General features: G+C 41.3%; 1 protein-coding gene across 5 annotated transcripts in view; it reads left to right on the top strand.

Annotated features, from left to right (window-relative positions):
* LOC122549888 (tyrosine-protein phosphatase non-receptor type 3-like) overlaps positions 1-21,217 on the top strand; it is a 221,382-nt gene that overhangs the window by 191,410 nt on the left and 8,755 nt on the right. For all 5 annotated transcript variants that reach the window (XM_087987187.1, XM_043690067.2, XM_043690066.2 and 2 more), the window contains 2 exons: positions 9,051-9,202; positions 18,450-18,585. In XM_087987187.1, the coding sequence (XP_087843313.1) occupies positions 9,051-9,202; positions 18,450-18,585 (288 nt within the window). The remainder of the gene's footprint in view (positions 1-9,050; positions 9,203-18,449; positions 18,586-21,217) is intronic.

The following is a 21,217-nucleotide window of genomic DNA, read 5'->3' as shown; positions in this document are numbered from 1 at the left end:
TTTTTCCCAGGGTTAGGGGAGTCCAAAACTAGAGGGCATAGGTTTAAGATGAGAGGGGAAAGATTTAAAGGGACCTAAGGGGCAACTTTTTCACACATAGGATGGTGCATATCTAGAATAGGCTGCCAGAGTTAGTGGTGGACGCTGGTACAATAACATTTAAAGAGCATCTGGATTGGGTATATGAATAGGTAGGGTTTAAAGGGATATGGGCCAAATGCTGGCAAATGGGGCTAGATTTATTAGAATTGTTGGACTGAAGGGTCTGTTGCTGTGCTTTACATCTCTCGGACTCTGACTGTCAATTGCTAAATAAAATAAATGTATGTATCCAATTCATGGAAACTTCCCTTTCACAATATAAAATGTCAATTTTACAAGTAAACTAACTAATTGAAATCATCCCATTCTAAGTAAATCGGTGTTTACTGAGGAGTTAATTTTTTAAGCGGCTGTATTGCCAAGTTAGGACTAATGTTGAACTTCTGGATTGAATGGAAAAATAAATTCACTCTGAAGTCAAGGGAAAGTAATTAAAAATTAGATTAGAAAACTTGAACAACAAAGGAAATCCTTTTGAGATGTGGATGCCACTGCTAAGGCCAGGATTTGTTCATCCATCCTTAAAAGTAAGTCTTGAAAGACATTTCAGAAGGCAGTTAAAAGTCAACCATGTTGCTATGGGTCTCTACTTGCAAGTAGGCTAGACAAGGTAAGGATGCCAGATTTCTCTCCTTGAAGTATATTTGTGAACTGGATGAGTTTTTACAACTATTTATGATAGCTATCATGGTCACTATTACTATGTATAGCAGACTTAAATCTAGACTATGAGATCATAGTTGATTTGATAATCCTCAACTCCACTTTCCTAACATTGCCTCAGAACTCTTGATTCCCTTACTGATTAAAATCTGTGTTAAAAGCTCAGCCTAGATAGCCCTCTGATGTAACAAATTCTATAGGATCTTTCAAACCGATGACCACTACCATCTCGCAGGACAAGGCAGCAGATACATTGGAACATAACACTGCACATTCCCGCCAAGTCACATACCATCCTGACTTGGAAATACATCCCCATTCCTTTATTGTCACTGGGTCAAAATCCTGGAACTTCCTCCCTAATGGCATTTTATGGTGGACCCACAACAAATGGATTACAACAATTAAAGAAGGCAGCTCACCACCACCCCTTCAAGGGCACCTACGGATGGGCAATAAATGCTCTCTCAGCCAACAACACCTAGATCCCATGAATTAATAAAGAAGAAAATAATCGCCACCCTCAGAGGAAAAATCCTCCTAAACCCTGCCTTTAAAAAGGTGATCCTTTTTCCTGAGATTATGTCCTGTGGTCCTAGAATCTTCCACAAGGGGAATAAAACCTCTCTACATTTACCCTGTCAAGCCCCCTAAGAATCTAATGGCAATGAAGTCACCAAAAGAGCAGCCAAATGTATTTGTAAATTAGAAGGGGATCTCCTTAATGTGAAACTGCTATGTGACCACAGGGACAGAATAATAAAAGTCTGTGCTGCCATGACACTTTCATATTTCAAGTGCCTCAAGTTCTATAGGTTTTCCACCAGGTACCTTCAGCAATTGACTTCTGGCAAACTTGGAAGATGTTTTGAAGACCTCAGTGCGACCTGTAGTGAAGATTATGTTGTAGAGGGATAGGATTTGGCACAACAAAAAGGTCAGATTGAGCTCTGCTGCTTTGATTGATCAGGGGGCATTCATCAATTTGCTCCAGAATGGATCTTCAGGATTGTAATAGACCTCTGTTCTCTGCACAACACGGCACTGTTGAGGGGACTGGAACTTCCGCCAGAGGGGAGTGGAGATTGGGAACTTATACTTTTGTACTTTGGATTTGAGGGAGAGCTGAAGATGTCTTCCTGAGTGCATTGTTTATTGACATCCTAGGAGGAGAAGAAGCAGCCTGCTTTGCGGTAGCACATCATTACTCAGGCCTTATTCAAGCACCTTTCATTGAGAAGTGTGTTAGTGGTTTTGAAAGCCTCATAATCATGATCCTTGTGCAAATTCTGCCCCACATCTTGTTTTGACATGAGTGACAATTAAATGCTCAATGATAATGTGATATCTAATGCTGTCATTGTTTCTCTGGGTCACTCCCTCTCCTCTCATTACCAACTGCCTAAACTTTTGCTATCCTACTTACCTTTAGGACTTTCTCTTATATGGCTGCAGTTCTAGCCCCAAGTATCTACCTCTCCCTGAAGTCTTTCCTGTAATGGAAAAAAAAGGCAGACAGTTGGAAGTATGAAAAGTGATCACTGTTTTCATCCTTCAAGGTGGATGTGACTGTTTGCCATCTGAAGTGTTTAGTCGAGTTCTAGGGGTATGTTGGTGACTGCTAAGCCCAAACTATACCAAGAAGGTTCTGCTGTAAATAAAACAAAGTATTATAGAGAATTGAGTTCTGGACGATTGCTGACTCGGAATTTCCTTTCCTATTTTTATATTTTCTCTCTGCCAGTGAAATGTAGCTTCATGATTAACTAAACAGAGAGAAGTAGCTCCTGGGCAAAAAACTTAGAGGCTGACTTTGATCTACATAGCAACACAGCTTAGAGGAAATATTGCTTATTGCTCCTAAGGTAACTAAACCTTTTCCTACACTCAAGCGCCACATTTTCACTACTGACCGTGCTCTGGCTGATAGCCATTTCTGCTTTATGAGGCTGTTGGTCTCCTGTCATCTTGAAGGAAATGAATTCTTTTGCCCTCACTCGGTCATTCATCATCTGTAGGGAGCAGTCTTTCCAAGTTTTTCACTGGTAAAACAGTTCTGTATTCCTTCACATTGTTTATAAAGTGTAATCTCTACTGACATTGGGAGTCCTGCAGGGTTCCAATAAAGTAGAGATTCTTCATTGCTTATTTCAGTATATTTATGCTCCCTGATTGGAGAATCAAAAGGCAAAATGGTAATTAGTTTGCTCCAGAAATGGACAGTGGCACGGCATACAATGTAAGTAGTTGGGTTCCTGGCTGAAATAGTCTGCCATTCAGGCAAGGAATAAGTTGACAAGGTTTTGTCCTTTATTTCTTGGGAAGTACCTGCTGAGCCTACAAGTGCATAAGAAAAGAATTATCAGAATTATGTGGAACAAGATGAAAGTACTTAGTGTCTCAGAGCTTGTGTTGTGTCGACTTCAGTTTTTGACTTACATAAATGACCTGGATCCAGAAATTTAAGACAAGGTGGTCAGATTTGTAGACGATACAAAACTGGGAGGGGAAATGTGTGTGAATAGATAGAATAATTAAATAAAAGTTAGTACAGAGTATTACAAGACAGACCAAATCAGCCTTTCTAGCTCTGAATTTGCAATACAGTAAAATTGAACAGTCGAAGATCCACGATATTCACTCCAATGGCTCCTAAGCAGACTTTTGAATAAACAATCCCAGACTTTTTGAACAATTAATTTCCAGACACCAGTTTTGTACCTTCAACAAAAGACTCGCTACTTAATCAATACATTAACTTTAGCAGAAAGAAAATTAAGCATCACAGTAATCTAATTAATGTTTGTTTTAAACGCGAAACTTTCGTTTTCAGGCCCTATTCACACACAGAGAATTAAGGAATAAATACAATTAAGGAATAAATAAAAGACTGACCAGATGACTTAAACAGCTTCCCTGATGTGTTGTTTCACAAACGTAGGTATGGACTCCTTGGCTATTTTCTTGGAGCCATGGGCCAGGGTCACCTTAGTTCTTGATGTAAACAAAGCTTGTTTGATGTGTTATTTTCCTTTTATCACAAACTGCTTCAAAATCCACAAGTCATTATCAGCTAACGGCTCTTGGTTCACAGCTCCAAACCAAAATCAATAACATAATAAAAATAATAATAAAATCAGTGAGGGTTCCAACAAGAGACAATGCACATTCAAACTTCTGAAAAGGAAGAATAGAAATCGTGCAGAGTCTTTGTAAGATATTAAATATAGCTGAGGATGAAACTGAAAGAAACCTAGGAGTTTAGGAAAACTCAAAATTGTGCATGACTAATACTAATACAGTTTTTTGACATAACCAGAAAGATTGAGGGCAGAGCAATAGTCGTCTACATGGACTTTAGTAAAGTATTTGACAAGGTATTGCATGGTAGACTAAATTAGATCATTTATAAATTGGGATTCAGGGAGACCTTGGCAATTGAATACAACATTGGCTTAATGGCAGGAAATGGAAGGTGGTGTTAGAGGACTGCAAGCCTGTGACCAATGATGTTCTATAGGAATCAGTGCTGGCTCCACTTTGTTTGACATTTTATATAAATGATTTGGATGAGAATTTAGGAGGCGTGGTTGGTACGTTTGCAGATGACACCAAAATTGGTGGTACAATCGACAGTAAAGAATCCTGATCAATTGGAGTGACAGATGGAGTTTAATTTGTATTTTGGTAAAACAAACACAGGCAGGAGTTATGCAGTTAATGGTAAGGCCCTGTGTAGTGTTGTAGAACAGACACCAAGGGGGTCAGGTACATAATTCTTTGAAATTTATGTCACAGGGTGGGTAAGAAGGCAGTTCGCACACTTTCCTTCGTTGGTCAGACCATTGAGTGTAGGAGTTCGGACGTCATGTTGCAGTTGTACAGGACCTGTACAGGTCAGGCCTCTGGTGGAGTACCATGCACAGTTTTCGTCACCCTACTGTAGGAAACATATCATTAAATTGGAGAGTGTTCAGAAAAAATTTACCAGGATTTTGCGAGGGCTGGTGGGTTTGAGTTAGAAAGACAGGCTGGGACTTTTTTCAAGTTGAGGAGTGATCTTATAGAGATTTATAAAATCATGAGGGACATAGATAAGGTGAATAGCAAAGATCTTTTCCCTCAGGTGGAGGAGTTGAAAACTAGGGAGCATATGTTTAAAGTCAGAGGACAAAGATTTAAAAGGGACCAGTGGGGAAACTTTTTCACACAGGATGGTTAGTATGGGGAATGAACTGCCAAAGGAAGTGATGGATGCAGCTAAAATTACAACATTTATAAGACATTTAGATTGGTACATGAATAGGCAAGTTTGAGAGTGTTATGGGCCAAATACAAGCAAGAGGGACTAGTTTATTTTGGGAAACTTGGTTGGCATGGATTAGTTGGACCAAAGAGTTTAATTCTATGCTGTGTGACTTTGTGACAACCAACGAGACTCCTGAAATGTTGAGTTATAGTGCCAAAAGGATAAAATATAGGTCATTGAAGGCAGAAATGAACCTTTGTAATGTTCTGTTCCAATTTTGCCATGATTGCTATATTCAGTTTTCACGGCTAAGAAGCAAGAGAGACGGTGCAGGCAAACACTTTGTCTGCTCCCCTGTATCAAGTGTCAGAAGGATAAAAACTAGATATATTCAGTGTGGACCGTCTGGAAAGGAGAATCTGAGAGGTGATATTCTATATAGTTTTGCACCCTTATTAGACAAAATCAGGCAGTTGCAGGACAGAAAATCCATCAATTGAAAATAATGTGTCAACATTGTTGTGAAAGTAACCCTGTTATGTTATGCTAGCAATAAGTTTAGTTTACTGCAGCCTACAGTATAATTACTTCATAACTTTATAGTCAAGTATTCTTACTTTCTGATGCACTAGCTCAGGTTTAAATTCTGTTGATATAAATGTAGCTTCTATGTGTAATTATAAAATTGTTTGACAGCATTTTTAACCACTTGTAATGTAGAAATCACTGTCAGCATTTTTTCTTGCAGAAATGTAGAATAATCTAAGCAATTTATTTTATTCTAGAAGGATTAGGGAAAGAAAGGATTGGTGCACGAGAATCTTTTCTTTAATTTCTAATAATTAATTATATAAGAACATAAAACACAAGTGAAAGGGGGAGGAAAAGGCTACATGACTGTCTATCTCATAAGTCAATGCTGCATCCCAGGAATCAACACAGCAAGCTGCCTTTGAACCCTCTCCAATGCAAGTACATCCTGCATTTTGTCAGGAGCCACAAAATGCACATGCTGCTCTGAATGTGGTCTCACCGCTGTGCTGTACAATTGTAACAAGACTTCTCTAGTTATAATGCCACAACTGCCTTGCAATAAAGATCAACATTCCATTTACCTTCCAAACTATTTGTTTCCATCTGTGTTGCACCAGCCCTCTGCAAAATATTCTGTAATTTCTCAACATTTCATTTTTTTTGTTAATTTGTGGGATACAAGTGTTTTGGTTTAGTCAGTATTTATTACCCATTCCTAATTTCCCTGAAGAACCTAGTGGTTAAGCTACCTTCTTGAATTACTACAATCCTTGGGGTGAAACAGAGAGCCGGTGAGAAGCACCAAGGAGGATCCTGGGAGAAGTCAGCTCAGTCACCACGACTGAAAAGGGGATTGCAGCCATATTAGTCCAAGAAACTGATTGCAGCCACTCTCATCCTCTGAAGATCCAGTACTTTAGCTACTGTCTTCACTTTTATATTCTTATTGAAGTACTTACTCTCTCTTTAGACATATTCCTTACTAGTTCTCTCTCATATTCTTTGGTTTCTAAAGATTTTAGCATGCACAATATTTTGCAACAATATTTGTCTTTTCTTTAAATTTGATGGTATCTTTACCTTAGTTAGCTGTAGATGTTGCAGAGAGTCTTTAGAGTCTGTCTTTCTTCATGGATTTTATTTTGTTGAGAATTATGTTACATTTCATCAAATGTCTGCCACATTTGATGAATATCTGTTTTACATATTCATCTAGTTTCCAGGCCAGGTCAGCTAACACTGTCTTCATATCCCTGTAGCTGCCTTTATTTAAGTTTGAGACTCCAGTTTCTAATTCAAATATCTCATCCTCAAACTAAATTTCAAATTTAATCATGCTGTGATCACTCTTGCTGAGAGAGGATCTTTAAAATTAGATTGGGTAATGTGTAATCAGACAACATTAAGTAACAATCTAAAATAATCTCATTCACTGTTTGGTTCCACAACATATTAGTCCAAGAAACTGAGTTGGATGCTCTCCATTAACTTGTCCTCCAAGGCTACATTTGCCAATAGATTTATCCTCTCTAAATGAAGAGTAAAGTTGTGCAAGATCATTGCAGTACCTTTCTTATGTGCTCCCATTAGTTTTGGATTTATGCCTGCCCTACATGTAGCTACTGTCAAGTGGCATTTGGTCTACTCCCACCAATAAATCCTTTCCTTGTGATTTAACACCACCTTCCAAGCCTAGATAAATTTGACTACTGTACTGATCTCATCCTTTTTTAATAGATCTGTGATGCCTCCTTTACCTTTCTGCCAAACTACTGAAATGTTAAGTTATCAGCATTGGTCAGCACTGATTGCACGGTCTTTTAAGGATATTTCTTGTTCATCCAAATTCTCTGTACTGCATCAACCTTTTAACATTGCATTCTGTTTCTGAAAGCAATACTTTGACAATTGAAAATAGATCTTTTTTGTTTATTCATTTGTGGGATGTGGGTGTCACTGGCTGGCCAGTATTTATTGTTCATGAGAAGGTGGTGGTGAGCTACTGCCTTGAACTGTTGCAGTCCACCTGCTGTGGGTTTACCCACAATGCCATTAGAGAGGGAATTCCAGGATTTGACTCAGTGACAGTGAAGGAATGGTGATATATTTCCAAGTCAGGATGATGAGTGGCTTCAAGGGGAACTTGAAGGTGGTGGTGTTCCCATGAATCTGCTGCCCTTTTCCTTCTAGGTGGAAGTAGTCATGGTTTTGAATTGTCTGATGAACTTTGAAAGTTCTGCAGTGCATCTTGAAGATAGACAAAACACACTGTTGCTACTGAGCATTGGTGGTGGAGGGATTGGATTTTTATGGATGTGGTGCCAATCAAGCGGGCTGCTTTGTCCTGTGTCAAGTGTCTTGAGTGTTGTTGGGGCTGCTCTCATCCAGCAGGCCAGGCAGCATCCGAGGAGCAGGAGAATCAACGTTTCAGCCATAAGCCCTTCTTCAGGAAGGGCTTATGCCCGAAACGTCAATTCTCCTGCTCCTCGGATGCTGCCTGGACTGCTGCGCTTTTCCAGCACCATACTTTTCAATTCTGGTCTCCAGCATCTGCAGTCCTCACTTTCTCCTAGCTGCTCTCATCCAGGCAAGTGGGGAGTATTTCATCACACTTCTGATTTGTACCTTGTAGATGGTGGATAGGTTTTGAGGAGTAAGGAGGTGAGTTACTCACTGCAGTATTCCTAGCCTCTGACCTGCTTTTGTAACCACTATGTTTATGTGGTGAGTCCAGTTGAGTTTCTGGTCAATGATAACCCCCAGGGTGTTGATAGTGAGGGATTCAGTGATGGTAACACTATTGAATGTCAAGGGGTAGTGGTCAGATTGTCTCATATTGGTGATGGTCATAGCCCGGTATTTGTGTGATGCGAATGTTCCTCAATGCTTTCTATTAATTTGAATATTTGTTTTCCTATTTTGTGAATACTGTTGGTAAGCATTCTATTTTGCTGTTCTTACTGATCCTAATCTTGGTGATAAATGTCCCAAATGGGGGGAGAATAAATTCTGTCCTGAGCAAGTCAGAAATTTGGAGCAGGCTAATTTTCTACTGAAGATTTTTTTTCCCCCAGTGAAAAGTAATCATTCCAAGAAACTTCATTTCTTCACTGTAAAGCAGGAGATACCAGAAAAATTTCATGATGCCTACCATTCTCTTTCTGCCCAAATAGTAATGTCACCAGAAGCAATTTCAAAAACAATTCCTTTTATAATTCTGCTTCGCTAAATACAGTATTGACATGTGGGTGTATGTTTAACCATGGATCATTAAACTAAATAAGTTGTATAGATTTTTCTTTTTTAATCAATTCTGGTGAAAGGTCCTGCCCAAAGGTTAACCTGTGTTTCTCTTTTTAGTTACTAACAGATGAATTGCATGTCCCAACATTTTCTGTTTTTCTTTAATCTCAGAATTGGCAACAATCAGAAGTAAATATTAATAAAGAACAAGATGACAGAACATCATCAATTTCAACTTTGTGTTTTTCTGTTGATGCAGACGGGCCTAGAACGTGATGTCAGTCATCTTCAGTACGTAGCATGGCCTGATCACGGTGTTCCTGATGATCCAATGGATTTCTTTGACTTTGTGACTTGTGTGAGACAGAAAAGAATCGGAAGAGACAATGAGCCAGTTATTGTTCATTGCAGGTACTTATTTTCTTTTCAGCAGGGAAAGCAATTACGCATACTCTCTTGCTGAGTTTGGATGCAACTGTAAGGTAGATCTACAGGAAGACTTGACAACCCCTTTATTGTCTCAGTAATGAAGACAAATCCTCAGGTCGAGAATTTGACATCTGCAGTAGGTTATAGTTTCCTGACTAAATTAACATGCATTGCTTTGAGCAAAATAAACCTTTTAATTGGGTCCATTTGTGTTAGCTACTATAACACTATTTTAAAGTTGAAGTTTAATAGAGGTGTAACTTTTAAGTACTTTTACAAAAATGTGAATTTTGCATCTGGAATCACACTGGCAAAGATACCATTATTTTGGTTTGTCATTTCAAGTGATGCAGTAGGTAAATTTTACATTTTTTTAATGTGGCCATTAAGGCTTCCTCACTGTAAATTGCATTATATTGAACCCTTGCATACTTACCTCACAATCTGATTTTGTTTTTTAAAATACATTTGTGGGATGTAGATGTTGCTGGCTCAGCCAGCATTATTAATCATGACTAATTGCCCCCAGTTGTGATGTTGCACATTTCCTGAACTGTGCAGTCTGTGTGGCAGGAGTTCACCCATTGTGCTGCAAATGAGGGAGTTCCAGGATTTTATCTCAGGAGCAGTGAAAGACTGATGCATTCCCAATTCAGAATGGTCTGTTAATTGGAGGGAAATTTGCAGGTAATAATGTTCCCATGCATCTGCTGAGAGTTGCGGGTTTGGAAGTGCTTTTGAAGGAGCCTTAGCAAGTTGCTGTTATGTTCTTTGCAGATAATACTGCTCCCATTGTACATTGCTGGAGATCGTGAAAGTGATGGATAGTTGCCCATCCAGCAGGATGATGGCTTTTCTTTTCATTTATTCGTTCATAGAATATAAACGTTGCTGTCTATCCCAACATTGATTTCCCATTCCTAATTGCCCATGAGATAGTGGAGAGAGTAAATGGTGACATTGGTGAATAGACTGCAAGTGAAGTGCGCTGCTTTGTTGTTGGAGCTGAACCCATCCTGGTAACCCTCTATTCCACTTTCGTTCCTCTTTTCTACAACCCTTAATTCTGTTGCTTAAAAATGTCAGCGTCAGCCTTGAATGTATTTAATGACCCAGTCTCGATAGCCCTCTGCAGTAAAAATTTCCACAGGTTCACTACCCTTTGAGAAAGGAAATTCTTCCTCACCTCTGTTATAAATGTGTGACCCATTACTCTGAAATTATGCCTTCTGGTACTAGACTCTAGAGGAGAAAAAAACATTTCTACATTTACCTCATCAAGTCCCCTTAGAATTTTGCATACTTCAATAAAGTTGCCTTAGTGTTGCTAAATTCCAATAAACACCGGCCAAACCTACTCAGCCTCTCCTCATAAGCCTGTCCCTCCAAATCCAGGATCAGTCTTTTGAGCCTTATCTGGATTGTCTCCAATGCCAGTATACTTTTCCTTGGATGAAGGGCCCAAAACTATTTATAGTATTCCAGCTGTGATCTGATTAATGCATTATGTAGTTTTAGCAAACCTCCCTACTTTTATACTGTATTCCCTTTGAAATAAAACCCAATGTTCAATTTACCTTCTGGATTACCTGCTGAATTTGAGTGCTAGCTTTCTGTGGTTCATGGACGAGGACTCCCAAATTCCTGTTCTGTAGCTTTGTACAATCAATTTGCCACAGAATTCCTAGCTTCTGATCTGCTCTTACAGTAATAGTATTTATGCTGCAAGTCTAGTCCACTTTCTGGTCAATGATAGCCTTGTAGGAGATTGATCGTAAGAAGTTCAGCAGCGGTAATACCATTAAATGTCAAAGGGTCATGGTTAGATTCTCTCTTGTTGGAAGTGGTCATTGCCCAACATTGTGTGGCACACATTTTAACTTGCTTTTCAACCCAAGCCTGACTGCTGTCCAGGTCTTGCTGCATGAAGTTGCTTTCTTGTCTGCGGAGTGCTGAACATTGGTGCAGTCACCTGTGGACATCATCACTTATGACCTTATGCTGAAAGGAGGATCATTGATCAATTAGCTGAGATGGTTGCGTTTAAGAAACTACTCTGAGGAACTTTAGCAATGATAAAATAATGGACCATCAGCACACACAATCCACCCTTCCCACACCAATAATTTCAATTAGCTGTTATTTTGCTAAGGCGTTCGTTAGAATGCTGCATAATATGAAGAGCTGTCATTATAAACTCCCTAGAGTTGAGCTCTTTTGTCCATATTTGATTAGATTAGATTCTCTACAGTATGGAAGCAGGCCCTTCAGCCCAACAAGTCCACACCGACCCCCCGAAGAGTAACCCACCCAGACCCATTCCCCTAGCCTATATTCACCCTGACTAATGCACCTAACGCTATGGGCAATTTAGCATGGCCAGTTCACCTGACCTGCACATCTTTGGATTGTGGGAGGAAACTCGAGCATCCGGAGGAAATTCAAGCAAACATGGGACGAATGTGCAAACTCCACACAGACGATTGCCCGAGGTGGGAATCGAACCTGGGTCCCTGGTGCTGTGAGGCAACCGTGCTAACCACTGAGCCACCGTGCTGCACCTGTTTGGTCAATAATGTGTTGAGGTCAGGTGCTGAGTATCCCTGGCAGAATCCAAACTGAACATCAGTGAACATATCATTGCTGAGCATGTAGTGCTGTCATCAACATCTACCCTACTTATGATCAAGAGTAGACTGATACAGTGGTAATGGGCTGGGTTGGATTTTTCCTCCTTTAGTGCACTGCACCTACCTGTGAAATTCCCACATTGCTGGTTGGATGCCAGCATTGTAGCTATATCAGTACAACTTAGCCAAGCAGGAACATAGAACAATACAGCACAGAACATAGAACAATACAGCACAGAACATGCCCTTCGGCCCACGATGTTGTGCTGAACATTTGTCCTAGCTTAAGCACCTATCCATGTACCTATCCAGTTGCCGCTTAAAGGTCACCAATGATTCTGACTCTGCCACTCCCACAGGCAGCGCATTCCATGCCCCCACCACACTCTGGGTAAAGAACCTACCCCTGACATCCCCCCCTATACTTCCACCCTTCACCTTAAATTTATGTCCCCTTGTACCCGGGGAAAAAGTCTCTGACTGTCTACTCTATCTATTCCCCTGATCATCTTATAAACCTCTATCAAGTCACCCCTCATCCTTCACCGTTCCAATGAGAAAAGGCCGAGCACTCTCAACCTATCCTCGTACGACCTATTCTCCATTCCAGGCAACATCCTGGTAAATGTCCTCTGCACCCTCTCCAAAGCTTCCACATCTTTCCTAAAGTGAGGCGACCAGAACTGTACACAGTACTCCAAATGTGGCCTTACCAAGGACATGTACAGCTGCAACATTACCTCACGACTCTTGAATTCAATCCCTCTGCTAATGGATGCTAATACACCATAGGCCGCCTTACAAGCTCTATCCACCTGAGTGGCAACTTTCAAAGAGCTATGAACATAGACCCCAAGATCCCTCTGCTCCTCCACCTTACTAAGAACCCTACCGTTAACCCTGTATTCCGCATTTTTATTTGTCCTTCCAAAATGGACAACCTCACACTTGACAGGGTTGAACTCCATCTGCCATTCCTCAGTCCAGCTCTGCATTATATCTAAGTCCCTTTGCAGCCGACAACAGCCCTCCTCACTATCCACAACTCCACCAATCTTCGTGAGGTTTAATACCTGGAGCCCAAGTCTTTGGTACTCTTACTGGAATGTTATCATGATCATGACCCATAGGCTTTGCAATTTCCAATGCATAGAGCCTTTTTTTTTATCATATGCAGTGCATTAGATTACCCGAGGAAAAGCATCTGCAATGCTGGGGACCTCAGGTCAATATGAAGATGGATCATTCACCTGGCATTTCAAAGTTGGTTGCACATGGTTAGATTAGATTAGATTAGATTAGATTAGTGTGGAAACAGGACCTTTGGCCCAACAAGTCCACACCGACTCTCTGAAGAATAACCCACCCAGACCCATTTCCCTCTGGCTAATGCACCTAACACTATGGGCAATTTAACTTAGCCATTCACCAAACCTGCACATCTTTGGACTGTGGGAGGAAACCGGAACACCCGAAGGAAACCCACGTAGACACTGGGAGAGCATGCAAATTCCACACAGGCAGTTGCCCAAGGCTGGAATTGAACCCAGGTCTCTGGTTCTGTGAGGCTGCAGCGCGAACCACTGAGCCTCTGTGCCACCCCTAAGGATTATCCCTAATCACATTAGCTATCATTTTGTGTAATAACCTTTTTTCTTAAATTAGATTTCCGACAGAATGGAAACAGGCCATTTGGCCCAACAAGTCCACACCGACCCTCCGAAGAGTAACCCACCCAGACCCATTCCCCTACCCTATATTTACCCCTGACTAATGCAGTTAACACTAAGGGCAATTTAGCATGGCCAATTCACCTGACCTGCACATCTTTGGATTGTGGGAGGAAACCCATGCAGACGCAATGAGAATGTGCAACATCCATGCACACAGTCGCCCGAGGCGGAATTTAAACCTGGGTGTTGTGAGGCGGTAGTGCTAACCATTGAGCCACCTTGCTTCATTTGAACTGATGTGTTGCCCACTCCATTGTCAAAAATGGGGAAATTTGCAGACCCTTTTTTTCCTGTTAGTTATTCAACTGCCCACCAACACTTCCACTACATGTGGCAAAACTGCAGTGCTTAGGTCCAATCCTTTGATGTGGGATTGCTTAGTCCGATTGCATTATCTTTCTGCTATTGGCGTGCACGTGTTCCTGTCTTGTAGGATGTTGTCATGGATGATATTCTACTGATGGTACTTTTTGAAGTCACGGGGAGATGGTTAGTTTCTATCTTGATGGTGATGGTAATGTTTGACATTTATGATGTGAATATTACTTCCAGTTATCATCCCAAGCCTGAGGGTTCTCCATTTCTTGTATGTTGAAATGTAAGACTATTTGCATGATCTGATCTGTTGATTGTAGGATCACTTAGCTCTCTTAACATATACTGCTTTTGCTATTTATCATGCATACATTTGAGTTATATCTAGCATAAAGGATACCAATCACTTTAGGTACAGGATTATGACAGGAAGCTTGGTGAGGATGAGGTCCAGAAAAATTTTCCCTCTTGTTAGTCTGCTCACCACCTCGGCAAAAGTGAGGACTGCAGCTGGTGGAGATTAGAGTCCAGATTAGTGTGGTGCTGGAAAAGCACAGCAAGTCAGGCAGCATCAGAGGAGCAGGAAAATCGACGTTTCGTGTATGAGCCCTTCATCAGGAATGATAAAGGGCTCCTGCCACAATTTTGCCAACGCAGTCAGTAGCCATATAACTTAGTATCTTGATAGTCATTGAAGTTGCCCACTCAGAGTATATTCGATGCTATTGCTACCTTCACTGCTCCTTCCAAGTGATGTTAACATTGAAAGATATAAATTCATTGAAGGAGGGCAGTGATTAATGCAATGTATCTGTTTTCCATGTTTGATTTGATGCCATGAGACTTGATTGGTCGGAATCAATGTTGAGGGCTCCTAAGGCTACTCTCTTCTCTTCATCCAGCAAGGTGTTGCCTAGCCTTGCTGGATCTGCCATGCCAATGAAACAGAACATACATAGGAAATATGTTGGGAAATTTGGAGAATTGGACCAATTTTTCCAGCTCTCCCAGTTTTACTGCAAGTCCTTATATGGTAGTGAGCATAACATTGTCAGGTTGCATTCTAAAGTTATACAGAATGCATTCACCATTCTGTGAGAATACATTTTAGTCCACAATTACATCATATTTTTTCTTACCTTCCATCTGTTCAGCAATGCTCCTTTTACTGTCATGCAGTACACTCTGAGAATCACCACCTTGATTTTAAAGAGCATTATTATCATTTAGAGCTACTGATTGTTTAAAAGGCACTATGCTGAGATTACCATATTACTGGGCTACTGCTAAAGATTTTTCTTTTGTTTTCCTTGTTGCTACCAAGGTATTTGAAAAGACTGTGTGCCATTTATTTCTATTCTTTGTACTAAATTGCATTATAATTTCCCTCCCATGCTTGTGTTATTTGTAGAAACATGGGAATAATATGATATTGAAAGCCAGACAGCTCACACTGCATCTGAATTGATTTTGTCTTGCTTTGCACCTTCAAGCCAAAATATACTGGCAAAGAGGCACATACGAAGTTAGTGGGCAAGAGTAAGCCATTTGATCCATTAAGACGGAAGTAGGTACTGCAGATGCTGGAGATTAGAGTCAAGATTAGTGTGGTGCTGGAAAAACACAGCAGATCAGGCAGCATCCGAGGAGCAGGAAAATCGATGTTTCAGGCAAAAGCCCTTCAATAACTTCCTGATGAAGGGCTTTTGCCTGAAACATCGATTTTCATGTGCTTTTCCAGAACCACTCTAACCTTGACAGTTGATCCATTAAGCCTACATCACAGAACCATACTATCTGGAACATTATGATAATTTATTGATTCCAACAAACATAGTAAATTTGTTTTTTGCCCATCATAGAGTCTTAAAGATGTACAGCATAGAAACAGACCCTTCGGTTAAACTCATCCATTCTGACCAAGTATCCTAAATTAATCAAAGTCCCAATTGCCAGCATTTGGCCCACATCTCTCTAAACCCTTCCTATTCATATGTCCGTACAGATGCCTTTTAAATGTTGTAATTATACCAGCCTCCACCACTTCCTCTGGCAGTTCATTTCATACACGAACCACCCTCTGTGTGAAAAAGATCCCCCTTGGGTCCCTTTGTAATCTTTTCCCTCTCACTTTAAACCCATGCCCTCTAGTTTTGGACTCCTCCACCCCAGGGAAAAGACCTTCTCTATTCACCCTATCCTTGCCTTTTATGATTTTATAAGCCTCTGTAAGGTCACCCTGCATTCTCTGTCCCTCCGTGGAAAATAGCCTCGGTGGATTCGGCCTCTCCCTTTGGCTCAAATCCTTCAACCCTGCCAACGTCCTTGCAAATCTTTTCTGAACCCTTTCAACTTTCACAACATCCTTCTTCGAGCATGGAGACCAGAACTGCATGCAGTATTCCAAAGGTGGCCTCACCGATGTCCCCTACAGCCTCAACATGATTGCTCGCTCCTATACTCAATGCACTGACCAATAATGTCAAGCTACCAAACTCCTTCACTATCCTACATACCTGCAACTCCACTTTCATGGAACTATCCAAGATCTTTTTGGTCAGCAACACTACCCAGGGCCTTACGATTAAGTGTATGAGTCCTGCTCTGATTTGCCTTTCTAAAATGCAGCACCTCATATTAATCTAAATTGAACTCCATCTACTACTCCTCGGCCCATTGGCCTATCTGGTCAAGGTCCACCCATAATCGTTTAATTGATAAAGTTGACAGATAAAATAATTTCAAAATCATAATTGAGAGCCTTCGACTACAAGTGTAGCTCAAACATTTTTTTTTTAATCCTGGTGTTGTGTAGGCACACTGCCTAATCATGAACACTTCCATATACAGGAGGTTTTGAATTTCAAGCATCCAATGTACAAGTGCTCGTACTTAAAAAATCCAATTGAATACAGGGGTGTAATTTTTAACAGTCGAGAGTGTGTTGCTGGGAAAGCACAGCAGGTCAGGCAGCATCCGAGGAGCAGGAGAATTGATGTTTTGGGCATAAGTCCTTCATCAGGAATGAGGCTGGCGCTGAGAGATAAATGGGAGGAGGGTGGGGTGGTTAGCTGAGAAAGCGATAAGTGGATGAAGCTGAGGGAGAAGGTGATAGGTCAGAGGGGGGAAGTGGTGGACAGGTTAGGAGGACAGTGCCGAATTGGAGGCTTGGGACTGGGATAATGTGGGGGGAGGAGAAATGAGGAAACTATTGAAATCCACATTTATCCCGTGTGGTTGCAGAGTTCCAAGGCGGAATATGAGGTGTTTCTCCTCCGGACGTTGGGTGGTAACGGTTTGGCGGTGGAGGAAGCGTAGGACCTGCATGACCTTGATGCTGTGGGAGCGGGTGTTGAAGTGTTCGGCCATGGGGCAGTGAGGTTGGTGGGTGCGGGTGTCCCAGAGATGTTCTCTGAAACAATCCACAAGGTGTCCTGTCTCCCCGATGTAGAGGAGACCACGTCGGGTGCAATTGATGCAGTAGATGACATTGGTAGAGGTACAGGTAAATTTCTGATGGATGTGGAAGGATCCTTGGGGCTTTGGACAGCGGTGAGGGGAGTGGTGTGGGTGCAGGTTTTGCACGTCCTGTGGTGGCAGTGAAAAGTGCCAGGTGTGGACTTGACGAGGGAATCACTGAGAGAATGGTCTATCCAGAACGCTGGTAGGGGTTGGAAGGGAAATATATCTTTGGTGGTGGGGTCTCTTTGAAGGTGGCGGAAATGGCGGAGGATGATGCAAAGTATGTGGAGGTTGGGGTGGGCGATAAGGTGTTGGAGGGGGGTTCTGTCCTTGTTGCATTGGGAGAGGTGGGGTTCAAGGACTATAGTGCGTGAAGTGGAGGAGATGTGCTAGAGGGCATCGTCAACCACGTGGGAAGGGAAGTTGCGATCATGGAAGAAGGAGGCCATCTGGGACTTGCTGTGATGGAATTGGTCATCCTGAGAACAGATGCGGCAGAGGCGGAGGAATTGGGAATAAGGGATGGCATTTTTACAGGAGGTAGGATGGGGGAGGAGGTGTAGTTTAGATAATGCCCTAAACATCGATTCTCCTGCTCCTCGGATGCTGCCTGACCTGCTGTCCTTTCCCAGCAACACACTCTCGACTCTGATCTCCAGCATCTGCAGTCCTCACTTTCACCTGTAATTTTTAACACCCAACATAGTCATTTCCTGTACTTAAGAATAGCTGCTATACATTTCCCTGCATTATGTTCCAAAGTGTGTAAAATGGACTTCAGAATGGAGCCTATGTAGAACCCTCGGGATGCCTGTATCTGACCTGTATTTAAGTTGGATACGTGTGCATTTGCAATTGTGGCACGTGTAGAGCCTAACATTGTCATCAATGACAAATACAACCACTTTAAGGCTGTATAGTGCGTTAAATCTTACAATTTTTTTGTTATATATGTGGATCACAATTATTATAGATCTAATTCAAGTCACTTTTTATAGAAGTAATTGAGTTATACTTAAAGCTTGTCAATATTAATTGTTTTGTCTTTCATCGGCAGTTGGTTTTATTTCTTTGCTGATTTATTTTCAGTGCTGGAATTGGTCGAACTGGTGTCCTTATTGCTATGGAAACGGCAATGTGTTTAATTGAAAACAGCCAACCTGTATACCCACTGGATATTGTTAGAACAATGCGAAACCAGCGTGCCATGATGGTACAGACGTCGGTAAGATTTTGATTATGTGTGGAAAAATATGAAGCCATTTATTGTAATTAATTTTCAAAATCCTAAAAGAAACAGGATTGTTTTATGGTTTTTGGCCAATCTTTTATCCTCCCATTTCCCAGATTATTTCTTTTCTTTATTTTCCATCAATATCCTGCATTATTCCCTGACTGAGACAGTGAGCAAAACATCATTTTCTGTGCCTTCATCAGTTGCAATTGTAAGTTGTTTTGAGATGTGTGAAATCTATGCAGATTTAGTCTCCTGTTTTCTGGAAATAGTAAACTTACTTCCTAACCTTATATGGCAACAGTAGACTGAAATCTCGATTTCAGTTGGACAATGCTTTGTAATTTTCATTTTCTGACAGAATATTAAATCAAGCCTCTTCAATCTTATGCACCATCTTGAATTCTGGAATGCACGGTTTCTGTCAGAACATAGAGTCAGGTGACACTGCAAGTCTGGCTCTACATCTTCCCACTGCTATCTAAACTAAATCTAAACTACTATTTTTCTTGCACAGCTTTGAAGACTGACTTGAATGTCAGAGCCCATATTTTCACATACACAGGTTTTCAAGTCCTTACTTATTTATCTCTACCAAACCTTACTGGCTAACTACCTTCATAGGAAGCTCACTCGCCAAAAGTGCATCCAGTCTGTTCTGCTGTAACCCAGTAGTTGCATTCTCGTGCAACTTCATGTTATAGAAAATCGCACAATAGAAATAAAGCGATCTTAGGGAAAAACAGAGTTGGGGCAAACACCAAAAAAAAATCAGTAAAAGTTGTAACAAAAACAGTAGTTAGCCTGACACATGTTAAAATCACATATTTTAATGAACTAATATAATAAATTTAACACATCAAGGGGTTCCTGAATTTGCTGAGTTATAGTATCAGGCGAAAATGAGACCTGCAGATGCTGGAGAGTCAGACTCAAAGAGCGTGGCACTGGAAAATGCACGGCAGGTCAGGCAGAACCCAAGGACCAGGAGAATCACTGTTTCAGGCATTAGCCCTTCATCATGAATGGGAAGTGGGCTGAGAGATAAATGGGGGGTGGAGGTGGAGCTGGGGGCTAAGGTAGATGGGTGAATGCAGGTTGGGGGGGGTGATAGGTTGCTTGGGGGGGTGGGGTGGGGAAGGGTTGGAGCAAATAAGTAGGAAGGAAGATGGTCAGGTCAAGAGGGCGGGACCAAGTTGGAGGGTTGGAATCTGGGATGGGGTGGGGAGATTTGGAAACTGATGAAGTCAGTGTTGATGCTGTGTGGTTGTAGGATCCCAAGGCAGAAGATGAGGTGTCCTTACTCCTGTTGGCAGGTGGCTTTGATTTGGCAGTGAAGGAGGCCCAGGATTTCCACCACATTGGGAGAGTGGGAAGGGGAGTTGAAGTGGTTGGCCACAGGGTAGTGAGATTGGGTGGTGTATGCCGAACAGAGATGTTCGCTGACTTACAGTACTGTAGTAAAACAGGGGCTGAGGGTCATCAGCATCGTCATTACTTTCAGGTGCAGAGTTAAGACGAAGTGGATGGCTGTGGTTAGTTGTCCTCAGACTGTTTCCTAGCGGGTTGGCTTAAAAAAGGCATCGAGCTTTTGCTGCGTTATGATCTTTCTTTTTTCATGAAGAAGTTGTTCATAGCATTCCAGATAAGACGTTATGCCACAAACTGCAGTTGTGCTGTGTTCGGTATTGTAGTCATTGTCTTCTAAGATCTGCAACTGCTGCTCAACTTCCCTCTGGATAGAAGACAAAAGAGAAATGGAAAGTTCTCATGGTGCTGCATCCTGGACTACTTCATCTTCATCTCGAGCTTCACTATACCCCCCAGCAACAAGTTGTTGTAGATCAGCCTGCACGTTTTCAAATCCAACTTGGTTTGCAAGAATGATGCAATGTTCTTTGATTGCTAGAAGCTCCCCTGACAGCTCAACGTATTTAAAATCATGAAGAAAATCTGGGAGAAGTTTCTGCCAAACTGCATGCAAGCAATCCTTACTGACATCACCCCAAGGCCTCCACAGTGATGTCAATAGCATTCTTAATGTTAAAGCTCTTCCAAAATTGAAGACCACCGTCCTCATTATCCCCATCAGTAGCTGCAACAGCTTCCTGAATATGTGCTTTAAATAATAAGTTTTAAAAGCTGCTATTGCATCCTGGTTCACAGACTGAATGAGAGAGGTTGTGTTCAGAGGTAGAAATAGCTCTTTGATGTTTTCAGAAAGTTCACCAATGGTGGGAGAATGGCTTGGTGCATTGTCCAGAATGAGAAGAATCTTGAAATCCAAATCTTTTCTCCTGTAATAATTTCTAAAAACATCCTTGAAAACACAACAACAAAGTTAGAAAAATCTGCCGTGTCATCCAACCTCTTTTGCTGGAAGTAAATACCTAGAGCAGACTTTACGTAACCGGGGATGGAATCCTGTAATAGCCAATGGGAATTCATGTTTCAACAAATTGTTCCCCAATTTACAATCACATTACAGCCAAATCGCATGGCAAGCAAATAAAATAATGTTGTGCAGTTTGCACCAGAATCTCCCATTATCGTTCTTGGTAGAGAAATTCCATACTGGAGGCGCAAAGTCAGAAAATTACATCTTCTGTTAATTAGACAATAG

The sequence above is a fragment of the Chiloscyllium plagiosum genome, unplaced genomic scaffold (genome assembly GCF_037043375.1).
Source record: "Chiloscyllium plagiosum isolate Xiang-an unplaced genomic scaffold, Cpla_swu_hap1 HiC_scaffold_5, whole genome shotgun sequence".
NCBI classification, from domain to species: domain Eukaryota; kingdom Metazoa; phylum Chordata; class Chondrichthyes; order Orectolobiformes; family Hemiscylliidae; genus Chiloscyllium; species Chiloscyllium plagiosum.
The sequence above is the reverse complement of the archived record's forward strand: the minus strand, read 5'-3'. Positions and strand labels throughout refer to the sequence as shown.